This window comes from Watersipora subatra, chromosome 11 (genome assembly GCF_963576615.1).
Source record: "Watersipora subatra chromosome 11, tzWatSuba1.1, whole genome shotgun sequence".
NCBI classification, from domain to species: Eukaryota; Metazoa; Bryozoa; class Gymnolaemata; order Cheilostomatida; family Watersiporidae; genus Watersipora; species Watersipora subatra.
The window spans coordinates 27481625-27499499 of NC_088718.1; the positions used below are offsets into that span (position 1 = coordinate 27481625).

The 17875-nt window shown below is 35.5% G+C and overlaps 2 protein-coding genes across 5 annotated transcripts in view; one reads left to right on the forward strand and one right to left on the reverse strand.

Annotated features, from left to right (window-relative positions):
- The window catches only part of LOC137408515 (zinc finger protein 561-like), a 38491-nt gene extending 29414 nt beyond the window's left edge, over nucleotides 1-9077 (reverse strand). For all 4 annotated transcript variants that reach the window (XM_068095071.1, XM_068095070.1, XM_068095072.1 and 1 more), the window contains exon 1: nucleotides 8963-9077. The gene's annotated coding sequence lies outside the window, so the exon portion shown is untranslated. The remainder of the gene's footprint in view (nucleotides 1-8962) is intronic.
- A 409-nt stretch (nucleotides 9078-9486) lies between these two features.
- Nucleotides 9487-17875, forward strand: part of LOC137407929 (uncharacterized) — a 52219-nt gene continuing 43830 nt past the window's right edge. Inside the window, exons 1-6 of the mRNA XM_068094315.1 lie at nucleotides 9487-9562; nucleotides 10794-10838; nucleotides 11116-11259; nucleotides 12140-12310; nucleotides 13623-13766; nucleotides 14884-15040. Of these exons, the coding sequence (XP_067950416.1) occupies nucleotides 9527-9562; nucleotides 10794-10838; nucleotides 11116-11259; nucleotides 12140-12310; nucleotides 13623-13766; nucleotides 14884-15040 (697 nt within the window). The 5' untranslated portion in view covers nucleotides 9487-9526. The remainder of the gene's footprint in view (nucleotides 9563-10793; nucleotides 10839-11115; nucleotides 11260-12139; nucleotides 12311-13622; nucleotides 13767-14883; nucleotides 15041-17875) is intronic.

Consider the following 17875-nt stretch of genomic DNA (forward strand, 5'->3'; position numbering starts at 1 on the left):
TAACTGTCCGTTTTTAAGAGCTTGTAATCACATTTTCGCGCCTACAAAACAGCGGAGTAAGATATGGTGAACCTTTTGACACCCAATAACTGTAATGTGCATTTTGTTGCAAATCAACCTTTAAAAAAATACTTTACCAAAGTTGTTTTCTCGATGTATAGCGGATTAAAATTTACATACATTAACTCTAATGCGAAAAATTGTTTCGCATCTCAGGCAACTCGGTTTCGCATCTTGAAAACCATATGGAACAAATTATGTTCGAAAACTGAGATTCCACTGTATATACTAGCCGAATACTCAGCGTTGCACGGGTAATATAATAATTACCTAATGAATTTTAGTAACTTAACTGGAACGCTACTGGATCTTTACTAAAATATTTGCTACAACAATACTTGCGTTTTGGGCCAGCTTAACAATCGTTACGCATAACGGTCAACGATGATAGTTACTAACGCCAAGCAAGGACTTTAGGCCCAAGTATCTTAACCAATGTAATGGCTATTTGCCCAATGAATCCATTGTATTCTGTGGAGCTTAATGGTTGACTTAGCCACCTCTAGATCTGGAGGTTCTAAGATCAAATCCAGTGCCATGCGAAATTACCATTGCAAGATTTTTATTGCTATAACCAGACACAGGGTTTGACTAAGTGGCAAAAAGACAAACACAGAGATTGATGTTTAGTGCACCCTGGGTGGTTACGATATCTGTTATACGAATTTTTGGTTTTACGAAGTGGAACACAAAAGTTTTAGTCCTCGCCATGCGAATGCTATTTTGCCATACAAATTGAACAAAAATTTTTGCTCAGAATTCAAATTTGGCAGTCAGTGTGCTTATTACGTCGAAATAACCAAGATGCCGATATGCTGTTTACCGAAAACCTTCTTACAACGCCTGAAAGAAATATGATGACCAATTTCTCGCAGTTCAATATTGCTATTGTGAAAAACAGTAATATTTCCTTTTAAAACTAGTAGCAAAGTTGGAGTCGCGAGCCCTTTCAACATAGAATAAGGGATCAGGCAACTTCCCTTAGCCTGATAACAAATATCAACTTCATTAAACGAACATTTTCGAGATCAGTCTCGCTCGGGCTTTCTTGCTGAATTAGGTTGAAAAAAGGTTTTAATGAGGATCGGCTAATAGTTACATGTATAGTGAAAACAAAGCCAGAAACCGATATGAGATAACATTTTAGTGATGAAAAAGCTGAAGTTTAGTATAATGGTTAAAAATACATTCAAAAACTTGGCTTCAAGTGTGTGTTTAGTAAGCTAAATTCATTTATGTTAAACTCAATGTTTATGTTATATATCTATCTCAAATGTCAGAACTCCTTATGGTATGTACTGTTGCTACTGTATATACACATTGTACATTGTAACGTTACAGTATATCGCTGGTAATAGCCACTAAATACACTAAAGTTACTGTAGGTAACTATAGTTAGTAAGGTTAACATACTATTCTATTACTAAGTTTTATAAATCTCTAATAAGTTCTAAATCACTTCAACAAAAGCCAACAAATTTTGAGATTCACAAATAAATGAGTCCTAGCAAACTCTCTAATTCTAGCAAATATAATAGAAGTCACATAAGGATATATGCAATTTAGATGCTCACAGCTGTACTACAAATGAACAGTGACATACCACAACGACACAAACTAAATATTTCATATTTAACTTTGCCATAAGAGCAAATATTTACTGAATAAGAAATGATGGACCATTAAAGGTTAACTTGCAACAAAATTCACATTACAATTATTTGGTATCAACAAGATTCACCATGTCTTACTCTGTTGTATTGTAGGTGAAAAATATGTGAAAATGTGATTACAAGCTCTTAAAAGCTCAAAAACGAACAGTTAATGCAGCCATCATGAATACACCGTAGATTAGTTTCTTTACAATAATTCACAGCATTACAATAATGAATTACACAGCTGAGGACAATAGACATCGTTTTATTGAATGCGAGAAGTATATTTGTGAAAACATTTCAACGAATGAGGTTGCATGAAAGTGTAAACAAAAGCATCGTGTTCAGCTATGTCCCATTTGAGCTGTTTGGAAAGGGATTCCAACCTACGGCGTTTTCGTGATGGCGGCGATTAACTGTTTGTTTTTGAGCTTTTAAAAGTTTGTAATCTCATTTCTACATATTGTGCACCTACAACACAGCAGAGTAAGACCTGGTGAATCTTTTGATACTAAACAACTGTAATATGAATTTTGTTGCAAGTCAACTTTTAAGGATATGCAAGCTTGAAACTCATTGAAGACCAAAAACTGAAAGCCTTTAGAGAGCAGAAAAATAGGCCATTGAGAAAGAGACAAGCTCAAAAACCATTTGAGAAACATGAAACTCAAGACAGATTAGGAGGCACTGAAGACTATTGCAAAACAGAAAACTAAAAGAACAGAAAAAAGCGAACGGTTATCAAATAGCCACAAACGCGAAGGATACAAAGAGAAGGGAGCCTTCATATCTCGCATCTCATGTAGCTTCTTTAACTCATCTGTTGACATTTCCTCTTTACGATCATAAATCTATTTGCAGATCTTAATTGCTGTTTCCAGACCTGTCAATTTTTCAAAGAGCACAATCTTTTTTAACATTTCTGTCTTGGAACTCTATTCTTATGAAATCTCTTTGTAACAACCTCCATCTATAACTTCCTTTATCCGGGCTTCAAGAGTTTCATTTCAACACCCTGCCCTGCTAAATTAATAATGCGTAGGCATATAACGATATTATAATGTTCTTTCTAGAACTCTCAAAAGATAATATTAGTGCTGAAACTTATCTTGAAGCAGCAGTAACATGCTTAGTGTAAAGCAACGTGAAATTAGCGACAACCCTTTGATCCATCAAATGTGAGATAAGAATCAATTTGATGGATTAGGTAAATGACTTGAATGAACTTGAACTCATCAAAAATTTTGTTTTTTAATGTAGGTGAATGGGCTAGAGCACTGTCTAGAATGAGCAAATCCTTGCAGTGGGAGTTTTTTTATCTCGAAGATAACTAGTCACTGCAAGACCAAAGAGAAGATCTACCCATTCAGTAAAACTGTTAGTAAATCAGGGTACAGGGTTGTCCCTCCACATAACTTGCAGCCTGTCTTTAAAAGGTTGCGTGACAGACAGGGATCTGCCGAGTGGTAGACTAGCAGTGATTTTATCTAGGAAGCGCCACTAGTGTTAGCGAACAATGAGTGAGTAAAATAATCCTTCATTAGATTATGACCTGGCAGCATTTCCCTTTTGCTGTTATGAACATCTTCTATGGCCGTATTTCGTCTACGGTAAAGATGGTCTTACATTTAGATAAGGGAAGAAAATATGTGTGAGATACTCCTTTGCAACTTGAGTAGCAGCACTAATAATCACACTCTGCCTTTTAGCCTTCTCTTCGCTTTCTCGACTTGCCTTCAAAAGATCTTCTGTAATGTCTCCCGAAGTGGATGTCTTCCTATGTCAAGCTCATATAGATAGTTTTAGTTTTTTCGCATGTCATAGCCTCTGTCAACATATTTCTTCCAGTTTTTTCTTTCCATCAACACAAACAAAAGTTTTTCCTTCTCATAAAAACTTTAAGTGTGACCAAACTGTTGTTTTTTCTCTTTGGTATGTGTACTTTTGATTGCCACTTTTATAAGAATGATACTAACTGTAGAAGTACTTCAGTCATACTGTTTCACAAAACCAATGACCAGTAAACCGATCAAGTTTATCAATTAACTGTTTTTTTATTTGTACAGTCATACCTCAATATAGAACAAATTTGAAATATGAGATGGTTCTATGTGGCTGAGTGAGCGAGCACCACTTACGGGAATGGCATCACTGTGTTTTTCGTCAATCAGTTTAGAAGTTTTAAAAAGACCAGCTAAAAGTGAAGGTGAAAATGAGTCAAAAGTCAAGCAGAAAGAGCCTAGATGAAAGAAAGTAAAAAATATTTTGAATTAAGTTTCATGTAACGTAAGAATAAATCTTAGAATTGAGTGTGTATATAGCATGGTAAGTTTTTCAAGTTAAGTTTAAGGTTTGGGTTATGTAGCGTTACACAAGTATAGCGCACTGACCGAGTTGCTATCAAGTCTCTCAAGACTGCTAGTCTGTCTCGGAAGAACTTCATACGGTACTGCACATAATGCTACTATTTAGTGCAGATATGCTTTTTGTTACTTGGTGAGCAAAGATGGTGAACTAGAACAGTTAAAACATCTTTTCAATTGTGATATCCTGTTTTAGGGTTTTTTAGAGTTTGGGAACGGATTAATTTATGTTACTTTATATAGGAAAAACTGATTTAAGATACTAGAAAATTGATGTACAAGCTTGATCCCGGAGCCCATTAAACTCATAGGTTGAGGTATGACTGTATTGACAGCATCAATTACTTTTTCTTTGCTGCTAGCTTTAGTCACAAGATGACTCAAAAAACTGTTTCAGATGCACTATCGATGTAGATGAAAAAGAGAGAACGTGATGTAGAATGAACTTGTGATGTACACCAGGCTTTATTCGCAGAGCGCGCCATATGAGTAACAGCAGTTTTCCCAAAACAACCAGTGGTAACACAAAATTCGGTTAGCACGGCAAGCAAAGCTGACTTGAATAATGGCTTATAAATCAGACAGCTCCAAATATGGGAGTCTTGTAAGTCATGGTTTGGCTGTAGTTTATCATTTTGAAGTGATGCAGACAGCAAAAAATTGTATAAAACAACTTCTAATTCTGAATGAAACAACTGATTGCAAATGTATTGATTCAGTTTAAAGGGTATCGGATCAGATATGTTCCCATGACAACTCTAGTAAATAAGTATGCGATGTCTTTTTTGTGTTTCTGTATTGTGCTACATGCTCTTTGCTTTCTCTATAAAAAAACTTTTATTCAGAGCACACTCAAAAATCTTTACTGCATTTTAAGTTACTGCAAATGTCCTCAGTGGTCTTCACAGCCAATAGAATATTCAGAACAAAAGCTTTAATGAAAGCTACAAACAACTACTTCTGTTTTTGATCAGGTTTTACAAGTTTACTTTTTCATGTCGACAGAAAAAGACTAGGTTGTATAGCAGTTCCTTTATGAGACAGGAAAAAATATAAATTGTCAGAACAGACTAAAATAGTTTTCTTTAAACAACAAATAAAACCCTGCGAATGCTATTTACAGTTTCTTGATTCCATTATCTAGGTATAAATACCAAAAGAAATTAATTTACAAAATGATAAAATAATAGTTCCAGAAATGAAATTAAATAAACCGCCAATTAACCGTTTAAACAGTTCACAATTTTAGGAGTAAATCCTATCCTAACAACTATTAGATGACTTTTAGTGAAGGAAAAAATCAAAGGACGAAGATTATTCTTATATTGCACAATCTGAGACATGTACTAGCTCACAGATTATAGTCGATTTGTTGAAAACTAAAAAAAATTGTGTATTACATAATATTAGTATAATAGATGCACTAATAAACTTGTGTAAATCAAGAACACGAAAAAAAAATCCGATTTCGTAATCAGATTTATGTTTGAAACAAATCCCCTTTGTAATGACTTGAGTTAAATCATTTGATATGAACAATGATATACAACCCCCCCCAAGGATAGCCGACGGCGATCATATGGACGGGGTTTAATGATAGAGCTATGTTAGGATTGTGCTAGCCTGGGTTTCGGAGCAAACATGACTCTCGCGGGGCGGCCGCGTTGCCTTGTTAGGTTTTGGAAAACACGACTCGCTGTTATCGTTTCATTAGCTCATTCAGTCAGAATGCTTGCGAATGGCAACTGACTGACCATAATGGTGACAATATTGGGATACTATATTTATTTGACAACCAAATGAATTCAACAGATAAGTAAAATAACCACTATAGTTCATAATATTTGTAAATTTACAAGGGGCTTTATTCAGCATATTTGTTTGTTCGGGTGCCGTGTTCGGGTTTATCCCAACAGAGCTCGATAATTAAACCCCGCTCATATGAGAGCCGTCGGCTATCCTTGGGAGACTGTATACCATTGATATGAACAAGTGCAAAAGTGATTTTGGATTTATTTGAAAAAATAAACTTAGGTTTTGAACTTGATAAGCAAATCAAATTGTTATTGGAAAATCTTCGATCCAAACTGGTGAATAATGATTGATCGGTTACAAAATGGAAGTATATGTTATTCCAAACAGCATAGTCCTTGTAAAATTATCCTAGAAGGTAGTACAGCTATTATGATGTTAGTATTAAAACACCCAGCCTAATGTTAGCCTAGCATGATTTGTCAGCGATGTTTTCATTGGTTGATGTTTTTGATTGCTGCAGACACATTGCTGATGAAAATCAATCGCAAAATGGTGGAAAGTAATTTCGTGAAAATTATGTCTCTCAATTTAACCGTTAGATGTCCTGACCTTCCACCAATTTAGACATTTGATTGTTATATCTTCTTGGTTAATTTGCGATATGCATCTACTTGATTTTGTGATAATAATAATAATAATAGTCGGACTAGTCAGAATATACATACGAGTTACCTAATAGTGACCTATAAATTATTATTATTATACCATTATAATGATTTTAGGATTACTACATCTAAAACGGTAGAATCATACCTATTATATAAGAAATGACTTCTTTTGCTGACTAAATTAAATAGGACAAATGCTAGGCAAGCTTGCTCTCAGATTATCGCTTATACCTAAAACCTCAGCTACAATAAAATATTTTCAGCAAAAGCAGATTTGTGTGTCGGAGGCGATGTTCTCTAGCTGGATCAAATTTTTCAAATAGTCCTTTCTTAAATGTACTGGCAGCAAGTGAATAATAAACTGAGAGTTCGAACTATTTAACCAAGCCAATACTTTTTTTTGCTTTTATTTTTGTTCACCGTTGCTCTGACGTCAAGATACATAAAATCGTCTCTACCCAACCAGTCCATGGATACGATGCAAGGAAAGAAATACTTTATCGGCCGTCTACGTATTAATATTACTTGTTTACATTACTATATATAACATTATTATTTGATTAACTGATGAAAAGAAAAAAAGGAAGCTTATGATCACCTCCCCTATCTTGTGGAACATCTGCTTTGCTTCTTAGATGTTCATGTACTCAATAATTTGTAAGATACTACCAAACTATCGTCTGGTGATTTTAGATTTGATTTGTGTACATCTAGCGAGTGATTTAAATTAATAGATATCATTTGAAACGAAAAGGTAATGCAATTTTGATTGAATTAGTTTGTGAATGAGTCGATTTTAAATAAAAAGTTATTTAGACGATAGTCACAATATTTTGATAAAAACAAAATATTGTGTGACTCTCAGCATGGTTTCCATAAAGACAGATCATGTGAGACACAACTGGTCCATACTTTCAATGATTTAGCTTTAAATAAAGAAAAACATCATATCACAGATGTTTTGATACTGGACTTTTCAAAGGCCTTTGATTCAGTAAATCATCGGAAATTGCTATTTAAGTTAAAAAGCCTTGGCGTTCACCCTATATTTATATTATGGATTAGAAGTTTTTTAATTAGTAGGAAGCAATTTGTTTCAGTGGAGGGTGTTGAATCACATTTTTGCGATGTTCTCTCTGGGGTCCCTCAGGGATCGGTTTTGGGTCCGCTTCTGTTTCTTGTTTATGTGAATGACTTGCCAGGCAAAATAACGTCGGAATGTTGTCTGTTTGCAGATGATGCCCTTGTGTACAATTTAAGAAGTGAGAGTGCAGTTTTAAACAAAGATTTAATGACTCGAGGAATGGTCTCGCATCTGGCAACTTTCTTTTAATCCTTCAAAGTGTTCAGTTCTTTCCATCTGTGAACTGAAATCTCAGCAAGACTACTATTTACATAATGTAAAGTTAACAAATGTTGACTACAATCCATATTTGGGAGTTGAGCTGAGTAGTAAATTAAAATGGGAAAACACATAGATAAGATTACATCAAAAGCTAACAGACTAGTAGGAATGTTACATAGAGTTCTTAAAACAGCTGACACTAAGACAAGATTAGTGGCATACAAGACTCTGATACGATCAGGCCTTGAATATGCTTGCCAGGTGTGGAACCCACATTTAAAAAAAGATATCAAGAAGATTGAAAAAATCCAAAATAAATGTCTAAAATTTGTTTACCACATAAGATCACCAGTAAGCGTTTCACAATTAGGGAAAGCACTAACATAAAATCATTACAAGAACCTAGAAAAGATGCCCGAATAAAACTATGTTGCAAAGTGTTGAGTTCTGGTGTTATTCAAAACACTTTCACTCTTTCCAATAACCCACACGATACAAGACAAAATAGGGAATTGTACATGTCATCTATAAAATCAGGGCAATATTTTCACTCCTTTTGGCCAAAAACAACTAGGGATCTTCGAGGGGATGTCGCGTGTGCAGATGTTTAGTTTCTTTGATTTAACCGGAGAGATTTTTACATGTATATATGTCAATAAATAAATATATAATAAAGAATTAAAAAAAAAGTAAAAAATAAACAAAAAAGGTTCTTGAAACTGAGTTTTCACGTCTTTTTGCCTTTAGAGGCTCTCAGTGAGAACAATCTGATCTGAGACGCAGCTCCGACACTGTGAAACTCAGACATCCAGCGCAACTAGCTGTTTCACAGTAAGAAGATACCTTATAGCCCTATTTAAAACATGACGATAATTCCTGTCTTGTTCAGTTCAGATAAAATGTTTGATGACAGTGCAAGTCACTGGAGTTACACATAAGCTGGATATGAAAAAGTCAATAAGAGATATAAACAATATAAGCAAAGGCATACACACGGGCTAGCCGGGTCACGCAAGATTTTCGCCACGCATATACAAAACAAAAACAACAATCTTGTTTTTGTTTTGTATATGCGTGGCGAAAATCTTGCGTGACCCGGCTAGCCCGTGGGCATACATACATGACCTATTAAGAAAGCTAGTCAGTAATAAGCACGGTTAAAACTTTTTGCTACTTTGCCAGTTATGATATTGCCAAAAATACTCGGAACACATAGATACTCGTATACAAGTCCATAAAGCGAACACTGGCAGAATGAATCTATCTGGGTAGTTGGAGTAGCTGCCGATTTCAATATCAAGCGTTGATGTTTCGCCTGTATAGCCTGGGTTTTCGATTGGGAAGTTTTTATGATAATAGTTCTTTGTTCTCAGAAACATTCATTGTGTATACAGTTTGAGTGCGGAGTTTATAGAAGCGCTTGAATGTTGAGGTAGTTTTATGGAACTGCTTCTACGGTCTTTATCACTCGAGCCGTTAAGATGGTTCACCACGGCCGAATGTGAAAAGGCGCATCTGATGAAGTTTGACTACCCGCCCAATAGCGATGGCGAGATGTTGATGACGATGTACCTCGGCTCGTCAAAGTCGATAACCCAGGTTCTATAATAAATACGAAAGCTATTCTAAAACTATGCAAAGAAGTGCAAACAAAGTCTGAGGCTAATAATTCCCGTAGCAATGGATAGATATTTGCAACGCACAAGGCAATTGCTGGTATATTTCTGCTAACACGATCACTAATGTTGTATTGTTATTATGTAGATTATTAAACATACACAATATTTTGCTTGAAGTATTAATTTTAATATATCTGCAGTTTTTTGTGTTTTAAATTTAACGCGTTGCTTTACCGGTATAACCTAAAGAGTTCAACGTTTTATTTAATCGTAGACTGAAGCTAACCCAATAGGCTTTCACAAGTTTTTACCTGTCAGAAAGAAGACAGCAACAATAAATTATTTTCTAAATGGAGATTTATTGGTGTTAGTTACAAATTTATTGATCTATATATGTTGTATGAAGAAAAGCAACTTACGTGTGATAATCTCAAAAAGCCTTTCGCTGTCTTCCCACTTCTACATGCTAGTTTTACTACTGAATCTCCTGTTTTTATAAACTTCTCACAGGTTCCGTGACCACTCATAATTCAAGGTAGCAACATACTCTTTGTCTTTCACTTTAAATGAAAAAACTCTTTTTTGCTATGCAGTACCATAACTACCAAGAAACTCAATTTACTTACTTATTCTTACTTAGTACATTACATGACTACATTAGGGTTGCTTTCATGGGCTGTTACCTTGGCCCATCAGACTCTACGCCTTCGCAAACGCCACCTTCCACTTTACTGCTGCACTGGTACTTTCCATACCATCACCACCACTCAAATCATGACCATCGCTACCAGTACTATCATTGCTACTTACTTCCCAGAGTCTGATGGTTGGACCAATAATGACTTCTCAACCACAGGTGCTGTTGCTTCTGACTTTACTCCTCTCTTGCTACTTCTATTGCACCTTCATGAGTAAAACATTCACCAACTATATCAACATCTCAACACTCCTCTACCACCGTGTCCATTAGCTTTCATTAACATCACTAACTTGTCTTTACAGATGTATGTATTACAACCTTCACCTTCATAACCTCTTCTCTTGACTGCACTCTCATTGCGGGCGGGTCATTCTATGTCTTTAATAGGTTCTGATTTTATAGACTCCTGTATGCTTGTGAAAAGGATGTCTTTAACATATCGTAAGAAATAATCTAAGATTATTGAAATAATCCCAAAATTAAGTGATACTGCTCAGTTGAAAGTCTTGTAACATCATATAGTCCCATTGCGTGTTCTATGATTGGTTAGACTAGTTTTGTAGCAATTCTAATACTGTAGTTTGATCCATGTATATGTCTATGTCTATAAATGTTTCTTTTGTTACAGTACACTGGGTTTCAATCTGTCAGGACTTTAACAACTGGTCATAATGTAAGTCAATTTACGCTGTTTAGACTGATTCAGCCTTGAAATTGTCTTTGAAAATCACACTGATATCACAAATCAATTATTCACCTGATCATTACCACGAGTTGTTTAGCATTTCCTAGCTACTTCTGTAGTAGCAAATAGCTCAATATTCCCCTCACTTTGCATTGTGTTTAGAAACTTTCTTGGTTTCTTTTGTTACCTACATTTTTATTTATGTCAGACTAAACACTAAACTCTAGCATTAATCATCTGGCTATGCTCTTGGTTGGTTATTCAGGGGGTGGTAATTGCATCAGCAGCTAGAACTCCAATTGGATCATTCAGGTCCTCCTTGTCAGCTCTTCCAGCGCCTACCCTCGGCACCCATGCTGTCAAGGCAGCTATTGAGCGAGCTGGCATCCAGCCATCTGATGTTCAAGAGGTAAACTTACAGAAATGGCTTGGTTATTCATGCAATTGAAGGTTTCTTGATTTAATCTTTGCTATAAGAGCTGTGTTCGCCCAAAGCCATGGTTGGAGATTGCAATAAAAGGTTGCTACATACAAAATTTGAATCCGTGACATTTGACTCACCAGCCTGACACACTAATCATTTCCCTTTCATTATTTTGGAACATTTGTACACATACTTATTGTCTGTCATTTTTTGGCACACCTGACGGTCTCTCACAGCACACTAGACCGCTTTTTAGTGTTTTTTTGTGAACTTAGTTGTTAGTTTTATTAATGTTTATCTCTGAGGAGTCTATTTGCAAGTTTAAACCACAGTTTCTGTTATATTTTTTCCATTGTAACATTCGAAAGTAATTTTTTCCACTTACATCTAAACACGCTCTATACTTGATTAAAAGTAGTGATTGTCAGAACATATCCGTAGCCTTGTAGTTTTTCGCAATTGCAAACTGCTTCTAATTGCAGCAGGCCAATATTATCTGAGACTGTTTAGCTCAGGCAAATATGTGTCTATATGGGCTCATGATTCGCAGCCATGTATAAGTCATTGTTAGTCACACATTGCTAGTAGCAACAGGCCTAGGCTCAGCATGTTGGTATTATTTTGTTAAAGGCATTTTGTACCGCTCATGCTTCATTGGTTAATACTGTAACCAATAAGCGCACTTTTTTGCATTTCGTGCAAAAGCAATGATTTAAACAAACATTAAACCATCAGAGCATCATTGAAGATAGCCAGATGTGCTAGCTTCATGCTCTCTACTGAGTCCTCTGCGTCATTAGTTTCTGGCAGCCGGTATTTAGTAGTAGCCAATTACTGTTGATGTTCGTATGCCATGCTTATGCAGGTTTACCTAGGGAATGTTGTTCAGGCTGGCGCTGGACAAGCACCTGCTAGACAAGCTGTGCTAGGTGCTGGACTGCCTACATCGGTGCCTTGCACTACTATCAATAAAGTCTGTGCTTCTGGCATGAAATCAATTATGATGGCTTCCCAGAGTATAGCCCTTGGTCATCAGGTGTGGTCACTTTTGTTTTCAGCGTTTCCAACTTTCAGTCAGTACTTACTACTGTTGTTACTTCCTGTTATCGATTTGTTGTACTCTCAGTACAAGGTCGCTCATTCCAAATTTTATGATCAACGAGTATCAAGACCAGCGATGCTCAGGATTTCTATCAATTTCAATGCAAACTGTTTCACGACAAAAATTCATAGACGCGCTTATTGAGTACAATTGCCTTACTGCACGGAAAGACGAATTCTTGGGTTTCTAATCTGATAGATAGTGGCACATTTATTAGGAAAACAAAAGTTGTAAGATTGTCAATTGATCCGGATATTGCGTGAAGTTGACCTGCTTTTACATGGTAAATAAGCTGTAGTGAGTCTGCTCTTATAACTCTACCCTCACAATAGAGTGTGTTAACATCACAAAACACCACTATTATTATAGTAAAGATTATTCTACAACTTTGTAATTCGGAAGTCACAAGTATGAGACTCAAACGTAGCAATTTTTTATAAAACACTTTTATTACTGCCTATATTTGTTTTTGAAATGTGATCGTTTCAAGATTACAAGATTGGAGTATTATAATAATATGCTTTTAAATATTTCTGAATAGATTTTATATTTTCTCTTATGGATGAATGCCTTAAGGCCGGTTCACACTATATCGTCAGTTGTCAGCGTTTCTCATTTGGCGTCATTGTTTATGTGAACCATAAATTGATGGCATCGACGAAGCATGGCGGACACGTCGGAAAGGTTTGCAGCTGTCAAACTTTCTCAGTATTTCACCAATCATCGACGACCGCCTTTCAATGTGAACCATCTCGGCGATGGTAATTCCTGGTCGCGGATAGAGTGATTTATTCATATCTGTTTATGATATTTGCTGCAGGATTAGTTTTTGATTCCGGCATGCGAAAACAAAGAGGCTTCTTCACGAAAAATTAAAAAGATAAATGAAAACACTTCGTCACGGAGTATTTCCTGACGCAAACGCAGATGGGTATGTGATAGTGTCAACATGGTTATCATCGACGATCACAGAAGTATTGTGGCATCAACGTTGCAATACGGCGATATAGTGTGAACCAGCCCTTGGTAGCACTTTTATACTTAACAGTTGCGTCAAGAGAACACAATCCCAATGAACCTGGTAAATCAAAATTGCGAAATGAAAACATTCGTGCTGAAGAAGCAGAAGATGCTGAAAATATTATTCATAAAGAAACATCACTGATTGCTGCAACAACTACAATGTTTGGTAGCAGATCTCAGATAAGCAATACAACAGGAGCAACAGTTACTTATCTTTTGATAGGAGGTGATGGTGGCTGGTGGAATGGAGAGCATGTCGAATGTACCCTACTACATGAAGAGAGGTGAGACACCATATGGAGGTGTGAAGCTAGTCGATGGAATCGTGCACGATGGACTTTGGGACGTCTATAACCAATTTCACATGGTAAATGGCTGGCCTTCTCTGGCGAAGTACACAAAGTCTTGTGTTGTTATGAAAGCGAATGGTTTATGTGCACACTGCTGAAAGATTGTCACTCTACTACGTGCTGCAGCCTATTACTATAGTGCTAATGAGAAAGTCAGCAAGATTTAAGATCACTTACATTGCTGTTTTGGTTTAAAAACTTGTTTAAATATCACCAAAACAGCACAAGTAACATCTCCTATTTTTAGGCCATGCATAATTTGGAAACTTCAATGTATGCACCTATCTGGAATACTAGGTGAAATACCCGTCATAGCTTAGGTGAATTTTGCTTGGTAATATTTCCCTCATGGTTTCCCGGTACGTACTCATGCCATATGTATTTGCCTGTATTACAAGGCTAGTTCTTATTTTGGTAAATTGTTACTTATAAACTACTTAAATCAGTCGTGCTGAGAAAATGTGCTTGCAGAGTGGGAAACTGTTCTTTCAACCTGTCTAAGTATATTGGATGAGTTTCACACATGAAAGAAATGACTAGTAATATTACTAGTACTGCTATTAGTATTAGCAGTCCCTCTCCGCTAAAGAAACTGGGGGTCCACCCCACTTCGTTATGGGCAACCCCCATTCACAGTAACTATATGACAGGTAGCAGTCTGAGATATTCAGATAGCTTAGATAACCAGATAGTTTGAATAGCTAAATAGCTTATATGGTCAGATTGCCTTATATAGCCAAATAGCTTTTATAACCAGATATCTTAAAGAGCCCGATGTCTTAGATATTCAGATATCTTAAATAGCGTTATATAGCCAGATAACTTATATGAGTTCAGCCCTCTCATAAAATGTTTTAAGTGAACTTTGTTTTGGCCTCTCTCCATCTCCTGCTCTTTTTTCTTTTCCTTGTCTTCCTCTTGTTGTTTCTCCCACTCCCTCTCTTTCCTTACTCGTTCTCTTTCCTTCCCTCTTTCACCTTCCCGTCTACCCCTCACCCTCCTTCTCTTCCTCTCTCTCTCACCCTATCTTTCCCTCTCACTCTCTCTTTCTCATGCTTGCAAACACCTGTCCTTTTCTGTCCATCAGCTCTGCCTATGAATGTCCATTCAAATATTTTGTGACTCATTGCGCAGGGTATGTGCGGAGAGAATACATCAGAAAAGCACAACATAACTAGGGAAGAGCAAGATGAGTACGCCGTGTTATCCTATACCCGTAGTCAGCAGGCAGCCAAGAACGGAATATTTGATAATGAGATCGTGCCTGTCACTATCCAGACCAAGAAGTCATGTAAGAACTACAGATAAGTTGGCTCTGCGCCAAACCTTACGCTCCGCTGATAGTTTAACTCGAGTTACCTGAATTCTTACACGCAGGTAACGTACTGGTCTCCATACCTGCACATCAACATGAAAGACATGCTTGTGTTCAAAATACACTAGTCGATGCACATACCTATCCAAATCTTAACCTATCCAGCCAATTACATAATTGATTGTCTATTTTGTTATGAAAAATATTACTGAAATAGTCATGCATTATTTTTATATGTACGAAAATATCATTCACCTAGTTAATTTCAGAACAATGGTATTAGAAGTATTACGCTGCATTCCTAGTCTGTGATTGGTTGTCATAAATGAGAGATACGTCGCATATTGTTTAGACTCTAGTGTGGTATCTTTACTTATACATCGAGCATTCAGCTAGTATATAAAATATAGAAGTATTGTAATATTGTAGTGTATATATATACTGTAATATACATACTACTAGAAATTCCACTGTCATACAGCCCACGACCAAAGAGATATTGGAAAAAAAGAAACGGTACTGATGGTTGAGAAATGCAATATTAGCAGTCAAATGGCACTGCAGTGTAATAGGATATCTGCAATGGTAGCTGTAATGTACTGGGTGTGGGTGTTATTATATACAACAAATAGCAATAATGAAAGGGAAAGATTATAGGAGAAATGCTTTATATAAATAGGAGAAATGCAATATTGGCCAATATTAGAAGTAAAATGCACTGATATTATTAGAATAACCAATATTATTAATATAATAATAATATAAAACCAATGCACAATTTTGTTTACATTTCAAAACGTCATAGCTAGCAATATCAAGAAGTTGTGATATTTATATAGATTTTTAGAAAATCTGTACTACGTAGTCATTGTTCTGTAGTCATCCAAACTTATAATCAAATATTGTAATAATCTCATGAGAATCGTTAGAAAAAAAATTATCGTCATTTCCTTTACTTACACTGCGTTGGACATCAGTTAGAATACCAAAGCGCTCAAGAGTTTCTAAAATGTCAGTTACTTTGAAATCGGCAAAAATGAAATGATTTCAGTACTCTTACGTTAATTACAGAAACCTTCGGCAATTCGACAATGCTATAGACTGGTGAAATGTGCATGTTATTTTTCCGTGAAATGCGCACGACTTAATGGTTCTATTCTCTGTCGCTCGGCGTTTCAATTTCCGGTCTTAACTTTTATTAAACCAAGCTTTTCAAGCGTTTTGTGAGGATTTTTGGCCAAATTAATCTGTCTATTTGTGTATAATCCGATCAGATGGGTAAGTTTTAAGAATATGTCGACACATTTCAAAGACTTGGTAACATATTTAAATAGGCTTATATGTGTTTTGTATCGTTATTATACTTTAACGACTCTACAAAAAGATGGTTAAATTTGTTGATGAGATTTCTATACAAGGGTTTGCGACGTTGTTGATGAATAATTTTCGTAAGTTGTGTGCACATGCATTTATCATAAAAACTCTCAAACTTCGCTTCCGTTCGTTTGGTCGTGAGATAATATAACGTACATATTATAGTATATTAAGTTTATTAAAAACTACAAGTTAAAATCATTACTAATAATAGTTTCACGCAATCGTGTTGCGTGAAACTATTATTCGTTTATTATTATTATTAATCGTGTTGCGATCTTCACTTAGAATGACTAAAATGTATAATGTACAAGCTATAAAATTATTTTATAAAGCTGATGGCTTAGTACTATTATCTGATAAAATTATAGTATATGTGTACAGATGTTATCAAATTATGTTATTGAGCCAATTAGGTGTTTTCTAGCGTGTCGGCATGTGGATATCAACTATGTCTTTAACCTGTAGTAGTTTTTAATCAACATTATACACAGTTCTGTTGACTCAATTATTGAGCACTTTGCAGTGTAAACTACATATACTATATTATAGTATATATATATTATGGTATATATACTGCAATATATATATTATATATTTGTATATAAATATGTAATACTCGTATATATACCAGTTGAATACCCGGTGTTGCATGGGTAATGAAAGGTTTTGTACAGAAAATTCATTTTTATTTAACTTACAACATCTATTATTCTAACTGTTAAATGTGCAACACCAACAATACAGAAACTGTCGTTGAATGGTCAAATTTTGAAAGATTTTAACAGGAAGTATAGATGTTAAATGAAGGCATTTATTTATGTCTTTGATTATTTTTATATTTGTCCATTGTGTTTGAGCTGGCTGACACCTACCTTTGTCATATCCACACTACCAGGAAGTAGACAAATGATGCATTAGGCCCACACATTTTTTTAGGGTGGCGGGTTCCCTAGTAGGCAATCAATCACCGAAATTTTATACCATTTGTAATATCTTAGGAATTAGATTTTTGTTTCGAAGTTTATTATATGAAAATGAAAATTCTCTAAAATTTCATATCATGAGAAAGGTGTTTTGTGCAGTTGAAACATGAAAAGTGTTAACTGAATTTATTCAACTTTCCCAAAAATGCCCCTTGATTGTCCCCGTTATGACATCAGCTAGTGCGTTCAAGTTGCAGTAAAACGTGTCTCTTCATTGTCTTGCATCTGTTGCTTTATTGTTTGGAATAAAGCTTCAAATATAGCCTCGAATAAATCGCTATAAATTTTTTAAATGACTGAAAGATTTTCCTCTAAAGGCTGTGTAAGCATGATTACCTGATGCTGATGAGACCATATCACTATTACTTATAAACTATGTGCATAACTATTACTTATAAACTATGTGCATGACTATTACTTATAAACTATGTGCATAACTATTACTTATAAA